This window comes from Sphaeramia orbicularis, chromosome 17, assembly GCF_902148855.1.
Source record: "Sphaeramia orbicularis chromosome 17, fSphaOr1.1, whole genome shotgun sequence".
NCBI lineage: Eukaryota > Metazoa > Chordata > Actinopteri > Kurtiformes > Apogonidae > Sphaeramia > Sphaeramia orbicularis.
The window spans coordinates 35,753,845-35,780,725 of NC_043973.1; the positions used below are offsets into that span (position 1 = coordinate 35,753,845).

Here is a 26,881-nt window from a genome sequence, read left to right on the forward strand (position 1 = left end):
TTCATTTTTAGTCAGTCTGACCTGAAGAAATGAGCTGTAACTTAAATACTTTGAGGTACAAATTACAAAGAGCTTACGTCTATACTTACATCTGCCGAATGTGATCTGTCCGTCCTCGCAGTACCATAGCTGGTTTCAGATGAACTAGCACACTGAAACTCATGGTGATCTCCTGACTTTATATATTGAATCCCAATATTTTGCAGATTTCTGTATCTAGAAGTATCCACAGTACAGGCATTACCTGCACAAAAAACAGAAACAAAGACATAGTTAATATAACACCTGTAATAAACAAATGTTCTGATTTGTACTAGGGCTGAAAGATATATCGTTATCCAATCTATGTCTAGATATGAACATTCAAGATATTAATATCGAAAAAGCAACGATATATCGATATGTGGATCCCACTGCTGCTGTAGAAGCTGAGCTGAGCGCCTACATGCAGTCCTCCACAACTGACAGCGAACAGGACTCCCTTCTGTGGTGGAGAACTCACAAAGTCAACTTTCCCTGGTTTAGCAACATGGCAAAAACTCCTTGTGCATGCAGACCAGCGGCTCTGCCTCAGAGAGAATCTGTAGTGCATCAGGACACAGTGTGAGCTGTGACAGGTCCTGTCTGAAGGCAGACACGGTTAACAAGCCAGTGTTCCTGACAAAGAATCTGTAGAAGCTGTGCTGTAACTGCCTCTGTTCTGTGAGTGGCAAATGCATTTTCTGCAACACTTCTGTTGTCTTTAGAAGAATAGAACATGTTGCACATCAATGCACTTTCACTGTTTCCCCTTCCACCAGCTGCTGCATAGATTTGTTATTTATTGGTAAAGCAGAGCTGCAGTAAAAATCTGATTTGTAATTTATTTATTCGTACTTTATGTTAATGTTGCCGACTGGCAGTGAGTTCTTACAAATAAAACTGCACTTTCCACATTCTTTTGTTTATGATGTTTGTATTTTTCTGAAAAATGCTTGGTTTTCACCGAACCCGTAGTCATATCGTATCGTATCGTTATCGAGATATCTGGCATGAATATCGACATATGAAATTTGTCCATATCGTTCAGCCCTAATTTGTACACACATACCTAAACAAGTGGGAGGGTGGACCAAGAGCCATCACTGTTACACACCACTGTGTCTGAACCTTCCAGTGTGTAAAAAGCGCTGCACTGGTATTTCAGATATTTGAGGGTCTTTTCCACAAAGTCTCCATTATCTATTCTTGGTGGGGTTCCACATTTGTCAACTGAAATAAAATAAAGGTTTAGTTAGCTGCATAAACACTGATCAGTTTCAAGGTGATATTATTCTGAATATTGTACTTGATATTGGTCCAGTGTCTCCCCCAACGCCTCCAGCTGAAGAAGATCCTGATGAAAAATCAGAACAAATAATGACAAACTATAAAACACATAAAATAGGAATGAAGTGTTAGAGTCAGGCCTTTATTTTTAATTCAGTGAACTTTCCCAGTATTTTCCAGATCTCCACATGTAGCAGTATCCACAGCGCAGAAATTACCTGCAGAAAAAATAAAAGAACAAAGAAATAGTTCATATAACATCGTAATAAACAAATGTACTGATTTGTACACACATACCTGAGCAAGTGGGAAGTGTCGACCAAGAGCCATTGCTGTGACACACCACTACATCTGAACCTACTAGTGTGAAATTTGTGCTACACCCATATTTCAGGAAAAAAACATTTGTTTCCTCTACTGTCCATGATCTATTGTGGGTTTGGTTCCACAGTGGTAGGCTGGAAAGAAAAAAAAATGGTTGTGCAAACAGTTGACACAAGAGACAGAAATTATAGATACTATCTATCTATCTATCTATCTATCTATCTATCTATCTATCTATCTATCTATCTATCTATCTATCTATCTATCTATCTATCTATCTATCTATCTATCTATCTATCTATCTATCTATCTATATCTATCTATCTATCTATCTAAACATATTAATTATGTTACAGTATTCATTCTATAATGTGACACCTCTGCTTTTTAAGTGTTTGTATCTTGGTAACGTTTCAGTTGTTTCACCTTTCTATCCAGTGAAAATCACATATCTGAAAATATGTTAAGTTTGAATATGATAAACAGAGGGATTTAATGTTCCTTTACGGGTTGAATAAAATCTCCCTCTTGACTCTATAAAAACATCTCGATTTCAGCAGAAAATGCGTTGTCACAAAGGTGAAAGCTATTTTTTCTGGGTTCATGAAGACTTTTTATAGATAAAAGTTCTCATAAGACAGAATACTTTGCATTAACCTCAAACCAGTGCAGCAATAAAATGCAGAGAAGAGGTCATGTATATAGTAAATTCACACCAGGAACTAGTTTACTGCTAACTGATGCTTTTCCTTTTTATACTTTAATTTTACTGTTAAAATGTAAACTATTTTACTTACACTAGGTTTTGAATGCAGAACATTTAACTGCAGTGGATTGTAGTACGTTTACTAGACTACTGTACTATAATTTAAAAAAAAAAAAAAAAATTTCCCAACTTTATTGAAAATATATGTGTATACAAAATATCACAACAAGAATTTTGAACAAACATCAAGATGTTGAAAGGAAAAATCGTACAAACAAATTAATTAACAGAATGCACAGGCTTACAGACACAAAGAAGAAAAGACAAAAATAAATAATAAATAATAATAATAACTTAAAACATAAATATCTAAGAAAAAATAAAAGTAAAATTCACACCAGGAACTATTTTTACTGCAAACTGATGCTTTTCCTTTTTCTACTTTAATTTTACTATTAAAATATAAACTATTTACTTACACTAGGTTTGAATGCAGAACATTTAACTGCAGTGGACTGTAGTACGTTTTACTAAACTACTGTACTGTAAGTTTTTAAAAATTTTTTCCCCAAGTTTATTGAAAATATATGAGTATACAAAACATCCCATCAAGAAATTTTGAACAAACATCAAGATGTCCAAACGAACGTACAAACAAATAAATTAACATAATGCACAGGCTTAGAGACACAAAGAAGAAAGGACAAAAATAAATAAATAATAATATATTATTAATAATACCCAAAAATAATCTCTCTCTCTCTCTCTCTCTCTCTCTCTCTATCTATCTATCTATCTATCTATCTATCTATCTATCTATCTATCTATCTATCTATCTACTTTCTCTCTTCCTCCCTATCTATCTATCTATCTATCTATCTTCTATCTGTGTGTGTGTGTGTGTGTGTGTGTGTGTGTGTGTGTGTGTGTGGGTGTCTGATTCTATTACTTGAAGTGAATAGAGGTGAATCATCTTCCTTGTTGCTGTCAGGGTTGAAAACTGTGATGGACAAAAAGGAACAAGTTTCAAAAAACAACGCACCAAACATATCAAACAAACACTTATCAGAAGTTCTGACCCTCACCTGATACTTTCTTACAACACATGCACACTTAATACCTATATTTGTCTAAAGAGGTCTTTTCTACCTTTTTAATAAAATTCAGTCCATGTGACCTTTATTTAAAAAAAAAATAACTGTTGACATGATAACATAAAAATAGCCATGCAGACAAGCCATTGTTTCATTTGGACTTCAAATAATACTAGTCGAAGCAGATACAGAGGCTTTAATCTGACATGAAGGTGAAGCAGCAACAACAAGTTCAGCTGTAAACATTGTTGGAGCTGTCCAAGAGTATTCTACACTGAACAAAAATATAAATGCCCCACTTTTGTTTTTGCTCCCATTTTTCATGAGCTGAACTCAAAGATCTAAAACTTTTTCTGTGTACACACAAGGTTTTTTCTCTCAAATATGTTCACAAATGTGTCTAAATTTGTGTTAGTGAACACTTCTTCTTTGCTGAGATAATCCATCCACCTCACAGGTGTGGCATATCAAGATGCTGATTAGACAGCAGGATTATTGCACAGGTGTGCCTTAGGCTGGCCACAATAAAAGGCCACTCTAAAATGTGCAGTTTTATCACACAGCACAATACCACAGATGTCGCAAGTTTTGAGGGATATGTAATTGGCATGCTGACTTCAGGAATGTCCACCAGAGCTTTTGCCTGTGAGTTGAATGTTCATTTCTCTACCATAAGCCATCTCCAAAGCTGTTTCAGAGAAGTCATGAGGAAGACTGTGCGAGGAAAATGGTGGTCACACCAAATACTGACTGGTTTTCTGACCCCCCCTGGACCAGCCAATACAGTAAAAGTGCACATTTTAGAGTGGCCTTCCTTTATTGTGGCCAGCCTAAGTCACACCTGTGCAATAATCCTGCTGTCGAATCAGCATCTTGATATGCCACACCTGTGAGGTGGATGGATTAACTCAGCAAAGGACAAAGGAGAAGTGCTCACTAACACAGATTTACAAATTTATGAACAATATTTGAGAGAAATAGGCCTTTTGTGTACATAGAAAAAGTTTCAGATCTTTGAGTTCAGCTCATGAAAAATGGGAGCAAAAACAAAATGGGGCATTATATTTTTGTTCAGTGTATATTACAAGGATTTCTTCATCAGTACCTACGACTGGTGCGTCTCCCTTAGGTATTGGTGCTGACCTCCATCTACTGCAGATCATACACTGATTCATACACGTGGATTTGATGTTTCAGTGCAGCTTCATTACACAAAACAATAATAAATAGATTCATTAAAAAATATCTGTTTTTGCATCTTACACTACGTGACAAATTTCTGTAATTTCTACTGTAAAAAAAAAACTTACTGTAGCTTCTTGTATATTGCAATGCATTATGGGTAACTCAAGGTAACTTCAAGCATTTGTTCACAGTATCACATTGTAAATTACAGGATGGTTGTGTTTTACTTGGGCCTGACTGTAAATAATAGCCTATAAATTCAATTACACACTCTTAGTATTAGAAGGCGCCAAAGAGGACATAAAGGTGGACAAAGGGGAGTGAACCCCACATCCATCCACTCAATAAAGTGTTAAGAAGACATTATTAGCCCACAAAATTACAATGGATTCAAGTAGTAACAGTGTACACGTCTATTTTAACTTAGTGTGTGATGTAGACGTTTCAAAACCAGCATTTTAATAAGAATAATGTTTCTTTCATTTGTGTGACTGCATTTCACATGATTTTATTTATCTTAGTCGTGTTCTACAGAATATTCAGGGTTTGGGACTCAGAATGCACCGTTTTTGCAAATGTTAGTAAGCAAAAACTGGTTAAGTTAAGCCAGTGTTTCCTTTGCCAGGGGGGACATGGGATCTCTCCTGGGTGTTTTTTTTTCTTTTTCTTCAGGTTAGAACATGTAGCAGGTGGAACTAATGTTTTAGCGTTGGAGCACCCTGGACTCATTTTAGGGACGTACAACAAACAAATCTACTGCCATGGTGATCTGTCAATAGACCAGACAAAGAGTTTAGGTTTGGAGAATGGACAGGACTGGACTGGAAAACAAAATGTGCAATGTCTCTTTTTGCAGTTTGGACTTTAACCCTTTCATGCATACTGGTCACTACAGTGGACAGCTATTCTATGGCTCTTCTATTGTTTGTTCATGGGTTTTTGTTTTAGTTCCTATCAGGACTCTTATGCATCATCCAAACACTGCAATTCATACAATTACTGTAACTTTGCTGTTCTTCATAACCGATCTGCAGTAACATGTTTTAGTGTAAATAAACTGCTAATTCTTATTAGACTGTAATTTACAAACAATTTTTTTTGCATATCCTCCTGAGACCCAGCAATGCATTTTATCCTCTGTAGGGGACAAAAGTTTGACAGTTTTACTATAAAAAAAATTGCTGTGCATTACAAAGGACATTCCATTAAAAAAAATCACTCAATAAATAAAAATAGTTTTGAAAATGTATCTGAAAAAACTGTTGCATGATGCACTTTCCAATCAAGACAATTTTTTAATGTAAAAAAGCTAAAACTGTCCATTTCCTGGGTCTCAGGAGGATAAATCTCCATGAAATGAGTAATAACTAATATTAGAGTATGATAAAATGTGAGAAAACAGTAGCAATTTAGCAATTAGCGGCATTAAAAATGCTTTTATTTCATTGTTTTTACACAGCATATCACTTTCTGATGATGATTTTTAAATAAATGTTTCTTTGCTTCAAAACTTAAATGCATGGTGTCCAGCTGAGTGGACATATTTGTAACTCCATGAAAGATACGTTCAAAAAAAAAAAAAAAAAAATCAATTGCATTGTTTTTTGCATGCCTAAAGAGGAACAAAAACACTCAAGAAAAAAATATTGACTAAGGTTCTCATAATTCGTGCATGAAAGGGTTAATGTTCTGAAATGTGCAATGGAAACGGGCTCATTGCAGCTGTTGATATTGTTCAAATGTTCATTATTATTACCAAAATGAGTTTGTTCTAAAAAGGTAACTTGATTGTCATAGTTGTAAGATAATTGCTCATTTCCTATTTTTATTTGGAAAAACCTTGTCTCAGGGAGCAGTCTGGTGGATTTTATTTGTGTTGTTCAAGCAAAAATCTAAGTTATTTTTAATTTTGCACAACAAATTATTCAAGGAAAACTAAAAAGTATTGTTATGATATTGATGTCTCCTTCAATAAAAGTTATGATTGCACCACTGTTCCAATGTTGTTGGGGTTGAGGGGGGCCTGGAGATTTTGTGTCCTCCAAAGGGGGGCCCGACAGAAAAAGACTGAGAACCACTGAGTTAAGCTAACGCTAGCTGCATGCATTAGCCCCATTCAGAAATACCTCCAGGCTACGTTAGCGCTGTTAGCGTGGCTACAGTAAAACTGGAGCAGTCAAAACGAACAATTAATGGTTGTTTCTAATATAAAACAACAACACATTGCTGTAATTTCTATGCACCGAAAACCTGTAAAAAGTATCCAGTAATATACTGTAATTATTTTTTACAGTAGGCTAATTAGCAAACAATTATACAGGACTTTATAGGCAACTTTTTTGTCTGGTATTTACTGTAAATTCTACAGGAAATTTATTACAGTGTAAAAAGTGGTTAACATGTGGACAAGGCATTAAATTGATCATTGTGGCTGTTTTTGTTCAGAACTAATGTGAACCCACTCAAACAGATGAGTCGGACTTACTGCAGTTTGGAGTATCAGACCATCGTCCATAACTGCAGTGTGCAGTTTTTGTGGCCTCTCCTCCCTCTAAACTGAATCCATGTTCACATTTATAGTGTACGGTTGCATTTGGAGGAAACTCATCCTGGTATCCTAGATCTGTAATGACTGCATGTGGGATTTTAGGAGGCTCGGTACATTTTAGGATGGGCTCTGGAAGTAGAAACAACATCAGTAACAGCAGGAAAAAGAGTCTTAAAACAGACATGAAAGTATAAATGGAATAAATACAGACGGACGTACTCTGACGCACCGGTACAGCTGTCCATTGTCCCTCGCTGCAGGAAGCGTCTGTGATCAGGTCTTTGGGTTCATATCCTTCATCACATGTTACACTGATTGTGTCTCCTCCGTTATACCAACCCTGTGAGTTTACTGAATATCGTCCATTGGGGATATGAAGGGGAAGGCAGGCGGTCTCATCTGAAAAGGAAGACACTCCAAACTGTATGATTTATAAAGGAATATAATACCAGGCTGTGTTTTTTTTTTAACCTTCAGATGCAGAAATGGGTCAAAAATGACCCAGTGAGGTTGTTGTCTTGCAATATCTTTGCAATGAAAGTTGTTATTATCTCATCTTCCCAGTATTCCTCAAAAACATGTCATTGACATCATGCTGCTTACATTTTTGACTTACCTTTTATACATTTTATGAAATTGTAGTTTTGGTTTGTTTTTTTGTTTATATGTTTATTTGTTTGATAGGATCTCCATTAGCTCCCAGTGTGGTGGGTCCAAGGTTTCCTGGGGTCCACAATGAAAAGACTAAAATTCAAATACACTACATATACTACGCAAAAAACATACAATTACAGTTTGAATTTCATACAGAAACTTTACACGAGGAACCATACACCTACAAAACATTAAGTTAAGTTAAAACAGGATTTCATAGCTTTTTTAAATGTACATAAAATTGATAAGTCCTTCAGCTTTTTAGGCAATTCATTCCAAAGTTGAGTGGACCTAAAAAAAGACAGACGTTTGTATAAATAAATAAATAGTATTGGGACGATTGATAACTACATTGGAGTAACAGGCAAGTCAAGTATTGTATGAGGGAATTATACATATATATATATATATATATATATATATATATATATATATTATATATAATATATATATATATATATATATATATATATATATATATATATACACACACACACACACACACACACACACCACACACACACACATATATATATATATATATATATATATATATATATATATATATATATATATATATATATATATATATATATATATATATATATATATATATATCAGTGGCGGCTAGTGGTCTTCCAGACAGGGGAAGCTCATTGTCAGCTTACATTAAAAAAATGTCAAGTTATTTAAACATAAATTCGTCCCTCTGTTCCTTTTTAAGAAAATGCTCAGTGACCTTATTGTACCAAGTAAACAAGAAAACATATATATATATATGAAATCATTCTATTGTGGACCAAAATATTGTACAAATGATTATTTTTAACATGACAAAATGACAAAGGTTGAATTAAAACACACTGACTTTAACATGAGTCACTTATAGAAGAGTGTAGGGTCCAGACACTCGTTCATCTAAGGGTTAAATAAAAGTCAGTAAAAACACACTGTGGACAGAGTGCAGCCTTTGAGTGCATTCAGAAGAGCAGAAAACACAAATGAAACCAACACAGATATTATAAAACACTTACGTATACACTGTGGTTCATGAGACCATCTGCCATCCTGACATGTGACTTGTTGCCACCAACCCTTCACAGCCGGTTTAAGGCCCTCATGACATGTGTATGTCAGGTGTGAACCACTGGGATAAGTCTTCCTCTTTGGGACAACGAAACCATCATTCAGTCTGGGATGTAAACAAGACTGTTCATTTCTTGGTGCTGAAATAAAGACAATAAGAAACCTATTTAATTTACAGTATTATTAGAGTCATGATAACTGTTGAAAGTGGAAGTGTTGCATGTTCTTACCATTCAAAGCTCCAGGAAACCACATGAAAAGAGCAATTCCAACACATGTTACCAACATTTTGTCCTCGTACAGAAAAGTCTCTTGGATTTGTTGTTTGATTTCAAAGCTGAAGAGGTTAAATACTGGTTCAGAGCTGGACCAGTTAATAATTGTGCAAGGACTTTGTATATTACAGTTCCAGAGTAAACATTAAGACCTGATTCTGTTGCTCAGGAGCCAAAACAAAGATGGAAACATCAAACACACACACATTACACCATTTACGTGCAGTGCTCTGATTTACACATGTTGTGGGCCGGGGTACGTTTCTGGGTTCAATAGTGAACGCAGCTGTTTGTGCGCCCTTCAGCGCAAATAGAGAGTGAACGATGGGTCAGCGAACGCAGAGGCTTAACGAACCCAAAATCCGTTTCTGTGCTCGTTTCATTCACTAAGCCATCGTTCACTCACTATTTGCGTTGAAGGGTGAGCTAAACAGGTGCGTTCACTATTGAACCCAGAATGAACGTCTCTGCTCCTGCTGTTTCAGTCATCTGATCTGACAGAACTATGGGTAGAATGAAGAAGTATTATGGGATATCTGTGAGCCCAGATCTGTGAGCTCCTCCCTTACCCTCACCTGTCTGGATGGACCTCCTCACCTCATCTGAATATAGATGGACCCCTCAGCTGTCTGCACCCCCCCCCCCAACACACACACACACACTCTGAACTGAACTGAATTATTTACACATATATGGTGTGTCCGGCTGGACGTCTAAGGATGAGCCCAGTTCTTCTGCACTGGTGACTTTATGAACAGAACTGTAAATGGTCACTGTTGGCCGTAACCACGGCAACAACAGGACAAACAGATTGTACAGAAAAACGGAACTCTGTTCCGTTCCTCTCATCCACGCGCTCATATCTCATTATGTGAGCACACAGGCACACACACCTGCTGGTGTGTGTGTCACCAGTTCACTGGCTCTGGTCCCATACGATTCTCATTCATTCATTCATTCATCTCTCAAAGCCACACACTTTGTCCTGAACTAATCTATTTACCTCCGCCAAGGAGGTTATGTTTTCCCGGCGTTGGTTTGTCTGTCTGTCTGTGTCTGTCTGTGTCTGTCTGTCTGTCTGTCTGTCTGTCTGTGTGCAAGATAACCTGAATGGATTTGGATGAAAATTTCAGGAAATGTTGATACTGGCACAAGGAAGAAATGATACAATTTTGGCGGTGATGGGGGTGGGGGTGGGGCAAAGATTTGCCGTGGTGGAGGTCTGCGCTCTCCTAGTGCTATTCTAGTTATACATAAATCCATAGAAAATAAAATTCAGTGAGCGGATCAGTCCTCACTTGGTAAATTTGTTTTTATTAGTGCAAAATGTCCATGGGAAAAATCTGATATCATTAAAGATATTGTCAGACTTGTGTTAAAATCTTCTTCTACAAATGTAAATAATATTTCAAAGGAAATACATGACAGAAATGCAGTGAAATGAATCTACAAGAATACATCCTCCTTCTAACGCCGACCTCTGAGGTCGGCGTTAAAATCAGCCCTTTAACGAGGAACTGGGCGAGCGCACACTTTTAATGAACTAGCCCAGAAACAGGAGAGCGCATTTTGCGTTGCGTTGGGGTTAACGAACTAACGAAGGAACGCATTTTGCGTTGCGCTAGTTGTTAACAAACAAAGAGCAAGCCCAGAAACGGGATAGCGCAAAATGCGTTAAATAGACGCATTTTGCATTGCGCTGGGCTGAACGATTTAACGAACTAGTGCAGAAACGAGCCCCAGATCTACTAAAGGTTTGCATGTATAAAAATGTGTGCAAACTCATTGCACACACAAAAAAATGTACAAACTGATTTACTAACAGTGCGCACTAAGGGTTGTGTCTTTCAAAGGTGCAAAATAGCGCGTTTGTATCCAGTTCGTACATTTACCACAATGAATATGCAACATGGGGCGTTTACATGCAACTGTGTGTGTGCTGGGAGGAGAAAATGTAAATGTATTAATTTAGCACACGCAAAGTGATTCATCAAACCCGAAAGCAATTTTGCTGATAGAAACTGATAGAAACACCCCCCCCCCCCCCCCCCCCCCCCCCACACACACACACACACACACACACACACACACACACACACTTATGGGGCTCTTTTCTGCTTCATCTGATAATTGTGACTAAAAATACACACTGACATTAGACTACAGTGTGACAGAATTATGTGCGCCTGACAGTCATTCAATTCAACCCCCCCCCCCCCCCCCCCCCCCCCCCCCCCCCCTGACCCCACCACCCACCACCACCACTAAATAACCCGATGTGCTGCTGCCTGGTAATGCCATTCTAGAACTTCTAGATGAACTAGGGCATGATTTGGGGCCGGTCAAAAGGAGGAGTCATGCCATACCTTCTATGACTAAACTCCTCCAATACTTTTCCGTGCGTCTGCATCATTCCAGTCACTGTTAGTGCTGGCGCGTCCCAGAGCAGTTTTTACAGTGGACTGTCTCCATGATGACAAACAGTAGCACACACAAAATCCTCATTTCAATAGGGCGGTCTCCACGTCTTTGTACCTGTTGTGATTTGTGCAGTCGTTCTTAGTAAATCACCTGCAAACCGCTGTTCAACCCCACACGCACAGTTCTAGATTGTGCAAATTAGTACATGCAAACTGGGATCTTAGTAGATCCAGCCCTCTATGTCGGTATTGAATAAATTGTGTTGGACAGTTTTTCAGGAGTTTTAACAAATGTGACGCTGCATAATGTGATAGTATATTGTATTTTCACACACATCTTGTGTCACCTTTAGACACCATCACTGTGTTGTGTTTGTTATTAACACATGCATGTCCCAATCATTTGTCAAACTCTGTGGGTTTTATTGGTAAATCTGTGTTTCCTCATTGACTATGGAGTCTGAACGTCCAAAAAAGACACATCTGTCAGTGATTTCAAAAAAAACACACTGTAAACTGCATTTAAAAAAAAAAAAAAAAAAAAAAAAAACAATTATTTAACATATGACAGGATTAGAGGTTGAAAAGTTATAAAACATTTTACATCAGTAGATGATTTTGGTCACCAGCGGCTTTTCAGGTCTGTAGGATTAAACCTTGAATATACTTCAGTTTAGTTCAAGAATATTAATGAAAATGCATAATATTAATGCAGCTAAGAAAAAAAAGTTCTTTCCACAAACTATCTGTTCATAAGACAGTGACACATGAAACCTTTTAACCCTTTCATGCACAGTGTTCACTACAGTGGACAGCTATTTTACAGCTGTTCTATTCATGGATTTTGTTATTTTGATTCCGTATCTGCCAACACAGTGGACACTCATGCATCATCCCATACGTTGCAGTTTATATAATTACTGTAACTTCATAAACTTGATCTGCACTAACATGTTTGAGTGTAAATCTGTTGCTTGTTGTTGTTATTAGACTGTAATTAATTATTTTTTTTAAACAAAATGATGACAAAAGTAGCACTGGGTTTTTATGGCTTAAAGAAAAAGCTTTCTTTTTTTGCACATTATCTCCATGGAGTGAGTAATGACCAGTATTAGAGTATATTAAAATGTGAGAAAACATCAGATTAGCTGCATTAAAAATGTTTTTATTTCATAGTTTTCACACAGTATATCAGTAAAGACGTTTCTTCTCTTCAAAAATTAAACACATGGTGTCCAGCTGAAGGGACATTTTTGCATCTCCATGAAAAATAGGCTAAAAAAAAATGTCAATCGCATTGTTTTTTAATGCCTAGAGGAATAAAAACACTTAGGAAAAAAAAAAATCTTCATTAAGGCTCTCATAATTCATGCATGAAAGGGTTAATATACCTACTATATTTATCTAAAAAATGTCAAAATGACAGGAAACATCTGTTTCAATTTGTTGTCAGTTTATTCAGGCTGCTCTCCTTATTTGTACAAAATACATAAACAGAAAAATACAGAAAAAAACAATCAGCTCCATCATTGAGTACAGTTATAGATTAATGAACAAAATAAAATCAAAAATTTAACATTTAGTTTATTAAAATGACGAGATTTCTTGGTTTTTCTGTTGATGATGAGTGAAGTAGAAGGCAGCGGTGGTTTCTTCTCTGAACTTTATCGACAATGTCCCTGTTCAAACACAGACAGTTAATGGTAAAATAACACACCACAACAACAAAATAATAATAATATCCAAAAATAATCTCTCTCTCTCTCTCTCTCTCTCTCTCTCTCTCTATGATATGTATATATATACTATATATATATATATATATATATATATATATATAATATATATCATATAATCTATATATATATTATACATATATACAGTACAGGCCAAAAGTTTGGACACACCTTCTCATTCTTTGCATTTTCTTATTTTTCATGACTATTTACATTGTAGATTTCTCACTGAAGGCATCAAAACTATGAATGAACCACATGTGGAATTATGTACTTACCAAAAAACGTGTGAAATAACTGAAAACATCTCTTATATTCTAGTTTCTTCAAAGTAGCCACCCTTAGCTCTGATGACTGCTTGCACACTCTTGCCATTCTCTTGATGAACTTCCAGAGTCGGTCACCTGAAATGGTTTCCTACAGTCTTGAAGAAGTTCCAGAGATGCTTAGCAACTGTTGGCCCTTTTGCCTTCACTCTGCGGTTCCAGCTCACCCCAAACCATCTCGATTGGGTTCGGTCCAGTGACCTGTGGAGGCCAGGTCATCTGGCGCAGCACTCCATCACTCTCCTTCTTGGTCAAATATCCCTCACACAGCCTGGAGGTGTGTTTGGGGTCATTGTCCTGTGAACACATAAATGATGGTCCAACTAAACGCAAACCGGATGGAATGGCATGTCACTTCAGGATGCTGTGGTAGCCATGCTGATTCAGGTTGCCTTCAATCTTGAATAAATCCCAACAGCGTCACCAGCAAAGCACCCCCACACCATCACACCTCCCCCTCCATGCTTCCACGGTGGGAACCAGGCATGTAGCATCCATCCCGTTCACCTTTTTCTGCGTCACACAAAGACACGGCGGTTGGATCCAAAGATCTCAAATTTGGACTCATCAGACCAAGCACAGATTTCCACTGGTCTAATGTCCATTCCTTGGGTTTCTTGGCCCAAATAAATCTCTGCTGTTTGTTTGCCTCTCCTGAGCAGTGGTTTCCTAGCAGCTATTTGACCATGAAGCCTGATTCATGCAGTCTCCTCTTAACAGTTGTGTAGAGATGTGTCTGCTGCTAGAGCTCTGTGTGGTATTCATCTGGTCTCTAATCTGAGCTGCTGTTAATTTGCGATTTCTGAGGCTGGTGACTCAGATGAACTTATCTTCAGCATCAGAGGTGACTCTTGGTCTTCCTTTCCTGGGGCGGGTCCTCATGTGAGCCAGTTTCGTTGGAGCGCTTGATGGTTTTTTGCGACTGCACTTGGGGGACACATTCAAAGTTTTTGAAATTTTCTAGACTGACTGACCTTCATTTCTTAAAGTAATGATGGCCACTCGTTTGTCTTTACTTAGCTGATTGGTTCTCGCCATAATATGTATTCTAACAGTTGTCCAATAGGGCTGTCAGCTGTGCATCAACCTGACTTCTGCACAACACAACTGATGGTCCCAACCCCATCAATAAGGCAAGAAATTCCACTAAGTAACCCTGACAAGGCACACCTATGAAGTGAAAACCATTTCAGGTGACTACCTCTTGATGCTCATCAAGAGAATGCCAAGGGTGTGCAAGGCAGTCATCAGAGCTAAGGGTGGCTACTTTGAAGAAACTAGAATATAAGAGATGTTTTCAGTTATTTCACGCTTTTTTGTTAAGTACATAATTCCACATGTGTTCATTCATAGTTTTGATGCCTTCAGTGAGAATCTACAATGTAAATAGTCATGAAAATAAAGAAAATGCAAAGAATGAGAAGGTGTGTCCAAACTTTTGGCCTGTACTGTATATATATATATATATATATATATATATATATATATATATATATATATATATATATATATATATATATACATATATATATATGGTGAATGTAAACAAAATAAAGATGTCATAATCCATACGTTGTTGTATATTCTGTCCAATATATAAAAGAAACTGTCAAAATCACATTTAATATGAATAAAAAACATTGAAAAATACAATCCATCATTAATCTTTAAATATACATTAAACATAAAATGCACACAAATGTCAACTGATTGTATTTTTTGTTTGATTATCCAGTAAAACCACTTACCCAGTAACGATCCCAAGAGCTACAACCTAAACACAAAGAAACAACAGCAGTGTTTCATGAGGTCTGTCTCATCAGGTACAAATGTTTATTATTGGGTTTAATTCATTACATTTATTCTTCTTTGTTCTCATGTATTATAAACTCAACTCCTAATCTCTGAGCAGTGATGGGAGGATTTTTCAGATTTTTTTCCGCTGTGGTTGGATTTAGTTTTACATTTTTTAAGTATATTAGAGAGAGACAGGCAGATAATGTATAAATCATGTGTGATTTGTGCTTGTATATTGCATACCATGTTAAAGTTTAATAAAATTTAAAAAAAAAAAAATACAGGTAGTGGACCAGTTAAAACACTATGAGTCTGTCTATTATTTCAGATCTGGACTCTTTGATTTGACTTTTTCTTCATCAGTTCCATTCCAGTGCAGTATGCAGTCCAGGATCTTTTCATTTTAGTCAGTCTGACCTGAAGAAATGAGCTGTAACATTAAATACTTTGAGGTACAAATTACAAAGAGCTTATGTCTATACTTACATCTGCCGAATGTCATCTGTCTGTCCTCGCAGTAACCATAGCTGGTGTCATATGAACGAGTGCACTGAAACTCCTGGTGATCTCCTGACTTTATATATTGAATCCCAATATTTTCCAGATTCCTGTATCTAGAAGTATCCACAATACAGAAATTATCTGCACAAAGAAAAAGATCAAAGAAACGGTTAATATAACATCTGTAATAAACAAATGTACTCATTTGTACACACATACCTAACACGTGGGAGGGTCGGACCAAGAGCCATCGCTGTTACACACCACTGTGTCTAAACCTTCCAGTGTGTAAAAGAGCTGCACTGGTATTTCAGATATTTGAGGGTCTTTTCCACAACGTCTCCATTATCTATTCTTGGTGGGGCTCCACATCTGTGGGCTGAAATAGAATAAAGATTTGACTGAAGTAAAAAAAATCTGCAATTATGACACAAATCACTGGAATAAAATGAACAATATGGAAGAAAGGAAGAAAATATGACAAATGGAGGGTCTGCACGGGACGTCACCGCTAGCGGAAGTCATGGCGGTTCCGCCCACTGAGTGTCAGAAAGAGGGAGATGAGTGACAGCGTTGGCTTCAATACTGTCTAAACCAGGGGTGTCAAACATATGTCCCGGGGGCCAAATGCGTCCCGCCAAAGGGTCCAGTTCGGCCCCTGGGATGTTTTTGCCAAGTGCAAAAATTCCACAGTCTTGAATTAAATTAAGCAAAAAAAAAAATTAGCTTGAAATAAGTAAAACAAAAAATTCAATTAAGTCAAAAAAAAAAAAAATCTTGAATTAAGCCAAAAAAAATCTTCAATTAAGTAAAAAAATCTTCAGTTAAGCCAAACCCCCCCCCCCCCCTCAAATTTAGCAAAAAATCTTGAATTAAGCCAAAAAAAAGTCTTGAATTAAGTTAAAAAAAAAAAAAAATTTCTTGAATAAAGCCAAAAAGAAAATCTTCAATTAAGTTAAAAAAAATCTTGTATAAAGCAAAAAAAAAAAAAAAAAATCTAGAATTAAGAAGTTTTTTTTTTTTTCTGTGTTTTAGTGCAAAAAATAACATTAAATTATGAAAATATTTACATTTACAAACTATCCTGTAACACTAAAATGTGAATAATCTGAACAAATATGAACAACCTGAAATATCTAAAGAAAATTAAGCACAAGTTTAACTATTTTTCTTCCTGTTCCTCAGTGTTTAGTGCCTTTGTAGATCTGATCCATAATGCAGATGGACAAATGAGAAGTGGAGGAAGAAGATTGTTAAAATTGCATTAAATTTTCTTACGTTTTTAATTTAAATTTCAGTTTTTTCAGGTTTTTTTTTTTTTTTTTTTTTTTTGGATAGTTTATAAAAGTAAGTATTTTCATAATTTAATGGGGTTTTTTTACACTAAAACAAAGACAAAAATTTGGAGTTGTCATTATTTATAAGTTACTATGTTTTTATTTTTCTGGTCCGGTCCACTGCAGATCAAATTTAGCTGAATATGGAACTGAACTGAGTTTGACAGCCCTGGTCTAAACTGAAGAACAATATTGAATAAAAAATGGGGCAGAGCTGTCGTGAGATTGATTGTATTTTCAGGTTCTTAAAGCAGTGGGAGCTATCATTTTACAGACACTGAAAGACAAAGAAAAGAGACATAGATGGATCCACAAATCCAGGAAACCAAACCTAGATCTGTGGATCCTGTTTGTTGTCAGCTAACATTCATTGATGCTGTATTTTTGGGTCCAATCAGACCTGAAATGACCTATTGTTTTGGCTAACGTTCCTTCTTAGTGCAGCTCTTGGTTTCATGATCAGATCTTTCCTGGTTTTTGTCTTCATTTTGTGATTCTGAACCTTGTGCTCCTACAAGATTAGTAAACTAACTGAAACTGAGGCGAACCTAGTTTTACAAATACGGAGGAACTGGAGAATAAAGCTACGACGGAGTATTAGGACCACAGAAGAAAAGAAAAACACGGGTCACTACCAGAATAAAGTCATAAAATATTGATATAAAACCTGTAATTTTATGAGAATAAAGTTGAATACAAAAAGAATCACAATGTTATGAGAATAAAGTCGTTGTTATAAAAAAAAAAAAACCTCATAATTTAACAAAAATGTCATTGGTTTATCAGATTAAAGTCGTCATATTCTGACAATAAAGCCATAATATTATCATCAGAATAATGTGTTAATTTAAACCAGGTGGTGTAAATCTGCTAATTTCCCAGAATCCAGTGGTGCCCTGCTGGTCCACAGCAGTAGTATCTGTGTTGGATAAAGTACTGGATCTGAACTAGACTCAGTAAATCTCCTCAGTCCCAGGAGATCATGCATATATTCACTGGGGTCAGTCCACGCTCTACTGGAAATGACCTTTGGATCAGCTGGTTCTGGGCCCTAGTTTTGGAGCCTTTGGATTGTAGAGAATAAAATAAGGTAAATAATGTAAAGAGATACTGTTTGAAGAAGGCCCTGCATGTGTCTTTTCATGGAAGAAGGCCCTGCTGATGATTCTGCAGGCGCAAGCTTTTGTAAACAATTGTGAAAAAAGGATTCTCTGCTGGTTGTGGTATGAAGTTCCTTGACCCGGCTGCTGACCCTGCAAACCATGTTGGCTATGGTAGGCCAGGATGGTGCTGGCTTAATAATTTCTGGGCAGTATGCCCAGACCACCTAGTGGCACATTCGGCACAGCTGCGCTACTTAATTAAAAAAAGAACCAAAACAACTGATAAGAAAAACCAAAACAACTGATAAGAAGACCAAAAATGACCTTGAGTGTGTAGGCAGCAAGTAGGGTAAATGGCACAGATGTGCCTGACCAAAGATGGTTTTAAAGGGGAAGCTTCTGGGGGTAACAGAAACCGAGGGATGGTTTCTGCCAGTGGAAAAGTACCCCGAATCTTCTAGAAGGCTGGAAAAAGGGGATTTTGGGAGGAGCGACCCGGGGAAATCACGCCCCAAGCCCCGAAACAAGGTATAAATGATAGGGGATTTTCAGCTACCCTTCAGACCATTCCCGGGTGTGTCTCCATGTGTTTTTCCTTGCTTTTGCAAATAAACACATGTATGGCTCTGAAGACAGACTGGTTCGGCTCATCATTGTCTCTGAAGATGTTCTTTCTTCATCACCACTTAGACAGAATTCTGCAGTTTAAATTAGGCGGGGAAAAAGGCGCAGACCTACAATTAAGTCTCGTCAGGATCAGCTGGTTCTGGGCCCTAGTTTTGGAGCCTTTGGATCAGCTGGTTCTGGGCCCTAGTTTTGGACCCTGGTTGTCAGTCCTGATGAAACCATGTATATTTGTTTCAGGTCCAATAGTGCTGATCCCCTCCACCCTGGACCAGGTCTGGATCCTCCCTTTGTGTCCATGTCAGTGTTCATGGACCACTTGTTCTTTGGTAGCTCGTACAGATCCATGTCCAGTCCAACTGTCCTTGATTTAATTTCAGATTTCACCTTTTCCCTTTTCTCTGGCTGTGTTTACTGCTATACTCCGTCATGTTGAACAGGTTGGTTTAAGACACTCAGTCTGACTGAGAGGGGCGTGGCCTGGGGGGGAAGTGACGTATGTGCAGACCCTCTATAGATTCATAAACACTGATCCATTTCAAGGTGAAATTATTCTGAATATTGTACTTGATATGAAGGGTCCAGTGTCTCCCCCAACGCCTCTGGTAGAAGATCCTGATGAAAAATCAGAACAAATAATGACAAATTATAAAACACATAAAATAGGAATGAGGTGTTAGAGTCAGGCCTTTATTTGTAATTCAATGAATATGTTTTAATTAATGCCAAACACTATTGCACACTATACAAATGGTTGTGCATTATATTATTAGATAACAGTTTACAGTAGCGTCATTTCTTATGCTTTTGTTCTCCAGTATCTCTCCTAATCATCACGTTTCAGACACGTGACATTATTTCTAACAGGATTTAGTGTGTAATCAACCAACAGAATCTTATTAAATCAATAATTATGCGGTCTAAATTATTATAATGTAAAGAAAATAACATGCTGCACTCTTTTAAAACCCCTCAGCCAAATATAGTGTAAGATTTTGTTGAAAGTTACGGAATTTAGTTTACAGAATTTAGATTAGACTGTCTTTGCATAAAACTTATTACATACATATTTATATTTGAAAGTACTCAGATATTATAACTGCACAAGGCCATTTGACCTTGAAAAAGTAGGTCAAGGTCACTGATTTTCAATAGGCTTCTGCTCCATGCTAACATGCATCCACAGTATAAATTTGGTGCAGATATGTCAGTGTGTTCTTCAGATAATACGATTATGTCTCTGAATGGACAGACAGACGGACAGACAATAAAATGATTACAATAGCCCTCTGCCGAGTGGTGATAAAAACCTACCTGTTACTCTCCTGTCATCAGTGTCTCTGTCTGTACCAGATGTAGTTCCTCTGTCTGACGAACAAAGAAAAAACACTGTAAACGTCCTGTAGTTCTTTCATTCTGGATCTGATTGGAGCTACGTCACTACCATTAATCCAGTGTTTTTCAACCTTGGGGTCGGGACCGCATGTGGGGTCACCTGGAATTCAAATGGGGTCGCCTGAAATTTCTAGTAATTGATGAAAATTTTTTAAAAAAACAACCCAACTTACTAATAAAAAGTATATGGTGAGTTGACAGAGACAATCCCAATCCATAACAGACATGACAAACTGAGTCTAAAACTGCAGCACTGTGGTTCTGTTTATCTGTCAAATGTTCATTGTGGTCAGTTTCAGATGCTGCAGCTCTTTCATAATTCATAGTTTCAGTTCTTGTTTGTTCAGTATTAATTGTCCTCCTTGTAAATCACAGCTGGACTGACTGGACAGATCCTGACCAAGGAAAATAAAATTCTCCCTTTGTGCAGTAATCAACACCTGGATTTACTGCCTCTGTCCATAATAATATACATTATATAGACTAAATGTTGTCTAAAATTAATGTTTATTTGCAACATAGTATAGCAAACTATTACATGATCAAAAACAAATTAATTTTAGCAAAAAAAGTCTTCATTTTGAATGTTTGGGGTCACAAATTTGTGATGTTAAAATGAGGTCACGAGCCAAAAAAGGTTGGAAACTACTGCATTAATCCATCAGTGAGGTGGTTTACATGACCATAAAAATCTGATAACTTGGAGGAATCAGACAATTGTAACTAGGGATGCACCGATACCACTTTTTTCCAGACCAAGTACGAGTACGAGTACTTACATTTGAGTACTTGTCGATACCGAGTACCAATACGAGTCCTTAATAATCCCATTCCAGTTGTTAGTTCCTTTTGTGAATGTGCTTTATTGTCGTTGTCATTAGTCTGACTGGAACAAAGTGCTGCTACTGACATTTAATGTGTCGTGTCCACCAGGGGGCGCCGCTCTGAATTAACCATACTGGACAAATACCACGAAGAGGAGTACAATTTTTTGAGAAGAAGAAGAAAGTCAGTAATAACAAACATAGAGATGACAGAGGCAACACTAATGTGATACTAATATTGCAGCGTTTTCGCAGGTAAGGTTTAAAAGCTTAGATTCAGTAGGTAGGGAACAGATAAATGAGCAATAAATTTTGTTTTCACTTCCGCTGGCAGCATGGTCCACACCGCTCTGTACCTCCACAGTATTATAAGTAGGACAGAAACCAGCCCGGCCCTGGGTAGTTGTCCTAAATGTGTCAGTAGTTTTTCTCTAACTCACACAGTGGCTCTTTGAACAGATCCTCTGCCTACACGGTTCTGCTGGTATGCTCCGTCTGGGTGCGCATCCACCAGCACCTGGAAAACGGATGGAATGTACGCAGAGGACGGACAGAACGCTGCGTCTGTATCTGTCTGTGTCTTTAACGTTACTGTCAGTCAGCGTTACTTTGATCACCCTCATTTATTTGGTTCAATCTCCACACTCTTCACACTCACACACATTATTCCTCCTCCTCGTACCTGTTGCACTGAACTGGGAATGTCACACGGACAGAAGTGGTATCGGTGCATTTGTGTTGGATTACTTTTACAAGTATGAATACGAGTACACACACTGAGTATCAGAGCCAGTGCCTGATACTGGTATTGGATCGGTGCATCCCTAATTGTAACAATCAGATCTGACGTATTTCTGACATTTTAGTCCATTATTGGATTTCTGTCAGAGTAAATACATACAGCCGCGGAAAAAATTATAAGACCATCAAAAGTCATCAGAAACAACGGTTATGCAATCCAGTCCTAATCCAGTCCTGTGTGCATCATGTGACTAGAACAGACAGAAAAGAAAACATGGAATGAATAAATGCGCTGTTGTTGTCAGTACAATGCCATAGATATTGATGGAAGAACTTAAAATAAATGAACAAGAAATTGAAGAAAACAAGGGTGGTCTAATAATTTTTTCCGCAACCATGAAGATGTTCCAACGCCCTATCGGGGGTGGGGTGGGGTGGGGTGGGGGGGTTGTCTTGGGGGTGTACACTGAGAAACACTATGATAGGTGCTGTGTGTGTATTAAGATGTAAAATGTTAGAAAACCATATTTACTTAAAGATGGGAACCTATGTTACCTTTGTTGCTGCAATAATATTTATTGGTGATTTATTGGTGAGACTTATATCTACAGCCTTTTTTTTTTTTTTGGAAGTGAACATGGTTTGTTTGCCATAATTGTTATTGTTTTCTCTAATTTTCATCCTGCGTTGCTTGTGGAGGTTTGTGAGAATATAATTGCAGCTGTGTAGGGGGAAAAGAAACTAATTGAACTGTACTTGAATGCATATTGTACTGAAAAAAGAGAAAATCTAATAAAAACTAAGTTAAAAAAAAAAAAAAAGACGTAAAATGTGACTCTATTTCTGTACAGGAATTATAAATTGAGTTAACTTTAACCTTTTCTATGTAATTTAAAGTTTTCTAAGCAGATTGAATTCACTGCGCTTTGGGATGGAATGTTTTCTAGCCTGTTTCTCACTTTACAAGGCGACAAAGTGAATCAATCAACACAGCTTTGATGGCAAAAACTTTAGTAACGACTGAATATTTAAGCTCTTGACATTCATTCATAAACGTCTACCCGATTGAGCGAAAAGAAAATCATTATTAAGTGAAAAAAATGTTTCCTGAAATCACAAATGTTCCCACTATCACAGCTCGGTACTTTATTTCCACCTGTAGATGTTGTGTGTCCACTGGTGGCCCCTGTTCCACCTGCTGCAGATCCACCACGTCCGGTGTCTGGTTGTGTTTCTCGAACTAAGTAGAAAAATACACAAATACTGATCATTTAGTAACCCTTCAGTCTGTGTGGAAGGGTCTCTCTTTTCTAGTCTTTTTTTTGCGGCGGTCACTTACTGCACTCTGAAACCGCTGTCCAGTTTCCAAATACGCAGTAGCTTTTTTGAATGGCTCCCGTGTTTGAAGTATATCCATCTTCACATGCATACTCAACTTCTGAATTGTCAAGAAACACCTTCTGAAACACCTGTTTAATGATGACTGCGTTTAGGATTTTTGGGGGTGGTCCACATGCGTGCACATCCCCTGTCAAAACAACAAAACAACACATAAGACTGATGGTTCTTCAGGGTTATTTCAGATTAGATGTGGTACAAATGAATGAATGAATGTTTTATTATGGACATGTAAATACCACAACACAACCATCAATAAAAGCAAATGCCTGAAGCTAATTATCAAACATAAGACAAAAAAAAAAAAGAAATACATAAGAAATACTTTAAAATTTTAGTGTTATTTACAAATCTGAAAAAGAGTACGATGAAGTATACACTAATTTAATCCAGCCTCTATCTTAAAATACAACACTCAAATTACGTCAATTTATGATAATACAACAAACGTGTATAGTAGGGTGTGTCTTAAAAATCAAGTTTGGATTTTTTTTATGGGCCACCCCCCCAAAAAATGTTCAGATGTCCAAAAAATTTGTTTAAGTGGTGCCGCACAGCAAGCTTAGTTTACATCAGTGGTTCTCAGTCTTTTTCTGTCAGGCCCCCCTCAACCCCAACAACATTGCAACAGTGGGGCAATTACTACTTTTACTGAAAGAAACATCAATATCGCAACAATACTTTTTGCTTTTCCTTGAATAATTTTTTTGTGCAAATTAAAAATTTTTAGATTTTTGCTTGAATAATACAAATAAACTCAACCAGACTGCTCCCTGAGGCAATATTTTTCCAAATAAAAATAGGAAATGTGCAATTATCTTACAACTATGACAATGAAGTAGGTTTTTTTAGAGCAACAAACTAATTTTGGTAACAAAGATTTTAACAATATCAGTGGCTGCAATGATGCACATCTCAGAACATTAAAGTGCAAACTGTATAAACTATGCAAAAACAGAAACACTGCAGTAAAATCCTTGTCCGTTCTCCAAACCTAAACTTTTTGTTTAGTCTAGCGACAGATCACCGTGGCAGGAGATTTGTCTGTTGTGCATCCCTAAAATGAGCCCAGGGTGCTCCAATGCTAAAACATTAGTTCCACCTGCTACATGTTCTAACCTGAAGAAAAAAAAAACACCCAGGAGTGATCCCATGACCCCCCTGGCAAGTCTTCACGCCTCCCCTGGGGGGCCCGCCCCACAGTTTGAGAAACTCTGGTTTACATGAAGGTAAATATATTGACCTTATGATATTTTACACTGTAATAATTTGATATGTACAAATATTTTAATGAAAAGGCTTTATTAAGTTGACAATTATTTTGTACAACATACTAATTAGTGTCATTGAAACATTTTGTTACTCCGCCCCCTGAAGAGGAGGTAAGGGGTATTGTTTTTGGCTCACTTTGTTTCTTTGTTTGTTAACACTCTAGCAGCAAAACTATTGGTTATATTCATACTAAATTGGGTTTATAGATTGCTAGTGACCCAGAATAGATGTGATTACATTTTGGGAACAGTAGGTCAAAGTTAACATTTTTTATGAATTTTTTAAATCTTTTTTTTCCCTCCCATTTTCTTACAACGGGCGAAATTTCAAATGTTTATAAAAACATCAATTTTGTTTCAATTTACTTCAAACTTGGCACACATATAGAGGCAATTGATATGTTGAAATTAGCACATGCATTATCAATTTAATCATCATATATATGTAATTTTACTACATAATCCACTATATACTGTATGTGCTAAACCTATATAAATATAATATACAGTTACCCATAATTTATAATATTATTGCATTTTCTGAACAAATCTTCTGATAACTTACGCTCACAGACCGGCATCGACGTCCAGTTTCCATTGACACATTGAGCTATTGCTAGGTGATTTCTGTCTTCATACCCATCGATGCACGTTACTCGGATTTTATGTCCCTCCTCATGCCAGCCGTTTGGGCTTTTTGTGTACTTGGCATTGGGGATTTCAGGTGCAATGCAAGCATTTGCATCTAGGACAAAAAAAAAAAAAAAAAAAATCAATCCAGTCCTAACTCCTGTGTGTGTAATGTAACTAAAACAGACAGAAAAGAAAACACGGAGTGTCTAAAAGCACTGTTTTTGTCAGAACAATGCCTTAGATATTGATGGAAGAACTGAAGTGATTTTGGTTTTTATCAAGAAAACATGGAAAATGGATAGATATCAGCTCTGAAATGAAACTACTATGAGCTATTTTTGCTGTTCTCATTATATTTGTCCAAACAAATGTACCTTTAGTTGGACCAGGAATTAAAATGAACAAGAAACTGAAGAAAACAAGTGTAGTCTAATATTTTTTCCACGACTGTGTACATATATATATATATATATATATATATATATATATATATATATACAGTTTAATAACAAAGTGATAAAGTGATAATAGTAATAGTAGTCATAACAACGATATACAAACAATATAAGTGTGAAAATAATAATAATAGTAATAAGCAGCAGTGAAAGAACTAGATTAAAAAAAAAAACAGGTTTAAAAAAAAAACTGCTGGAAAACAAACATTGCACACTGGAATAAACACCATTGCACCACAGGACTGCACTGCCCGTCTGAGCACAGATAGAGCAGATGTCCAGTGTTCTATCTCAGGGCTGTCAAACTCAAATTAGTTCAGTTCCACATTCAGCTAAAATTTGATCTGCAGTGGGCCGAACCAGTGAAATAATAACAGAATAATACATAAATGATGTCAACTCCAAATTTTCCTCTATGTTTTAGAGCAAAAAAAGTAAAATTAAGCGATCAAAATATTTAAATCTATCAACTATCCTTTAAAATAATGTGAATATCATGAACAAACTGAAATTTCTTAAGAAAACTAAGTGCAATTTTAATGATATTCTGTCTCAGTTTATCATTTGCACATGTAAATTACAACGTACAGATCACAGTGGATCAACAAATACACCAAACATTTAAGAACGAGCAGAATATGGGAAAACTTACACTTCAGACATTTCAAAATGTTCATATTTGTCAGGTTATTTGTGTTTTTGTGAAATGATAGTTGGTTTTAGTGTAAATAAAATGTTTATTTTAATCTCTGACACGTAGTGTATTGTCTTTTAAGTAGTAATGTTTATTTTAGTTCTTGATATGTACTATATTGTAGTGTATTGAACTATAGCGTTTTGCACTGTCTTGCTCTGTACTGCCCTTATGACACTGTATTGTTTTGTTTTGTTTTGTATTGCACAGATCTCTGTTATTTATTATGTGGGGGCTGCAGATGAAAATTAGCATTAACTCCAGCATATTTACATGTTTATACTGAAATGGAATGTATAAATGTGTTCATTAATGTGCACTGTCCCGCCTAAATAAAGATACATACATACATACAAATACAGTAAAATTACATGAAATTTTTTACATTTACAAAGACAAAAATTTGGACTTGTGAGTATTTATAGGTTATTCTGATAATATTTTAC

The 26,881-nt window shown here is 36.7% G+C and overlaps 1 protein-coding gene across 1 annotated transcript in view; it reads right to left on the reverse strand.

Annotated features, from left to right (window-relative positions):
- Positions 1-240: 240 nt before the first annotated feature.
- LOC115437402 (complement factor H-related protein 2-like) overlaps positions 241-26,881 on the reverse strand; it is a 29,543-nt gene continuing 2,902 nt past the window's right edge. The window contains exons 3-9 of the mRNA XM_030160629.1: positions 25,219-25,398; positions 23,324-23,512; positions 23,141-23,224; positions 20,339-20,392; positions 19,592-19,639; positions 1,113-1,251; positions 241-244 (exon numbers count right to left, since the gene is read on the reverse strand). Of these exons, the coding sequence (XP_030016489.1) occupies positions 241-244; positions 1,113-1,251; positions 19,592-19,639; positions 20,339-20,392; positions 23,141-23,224; positions 23,324-23,512; positions 25,219-25,398 (698 nt within the window). The remainder of the gene's footprint in view (positions 245-1,112; positions 1,252-19,591; positions 19,640-20,338; positions 20,393-23,140; positions 23,225-23,323; positions 23,513-25,218; positions 25,399-26,881) is intronic.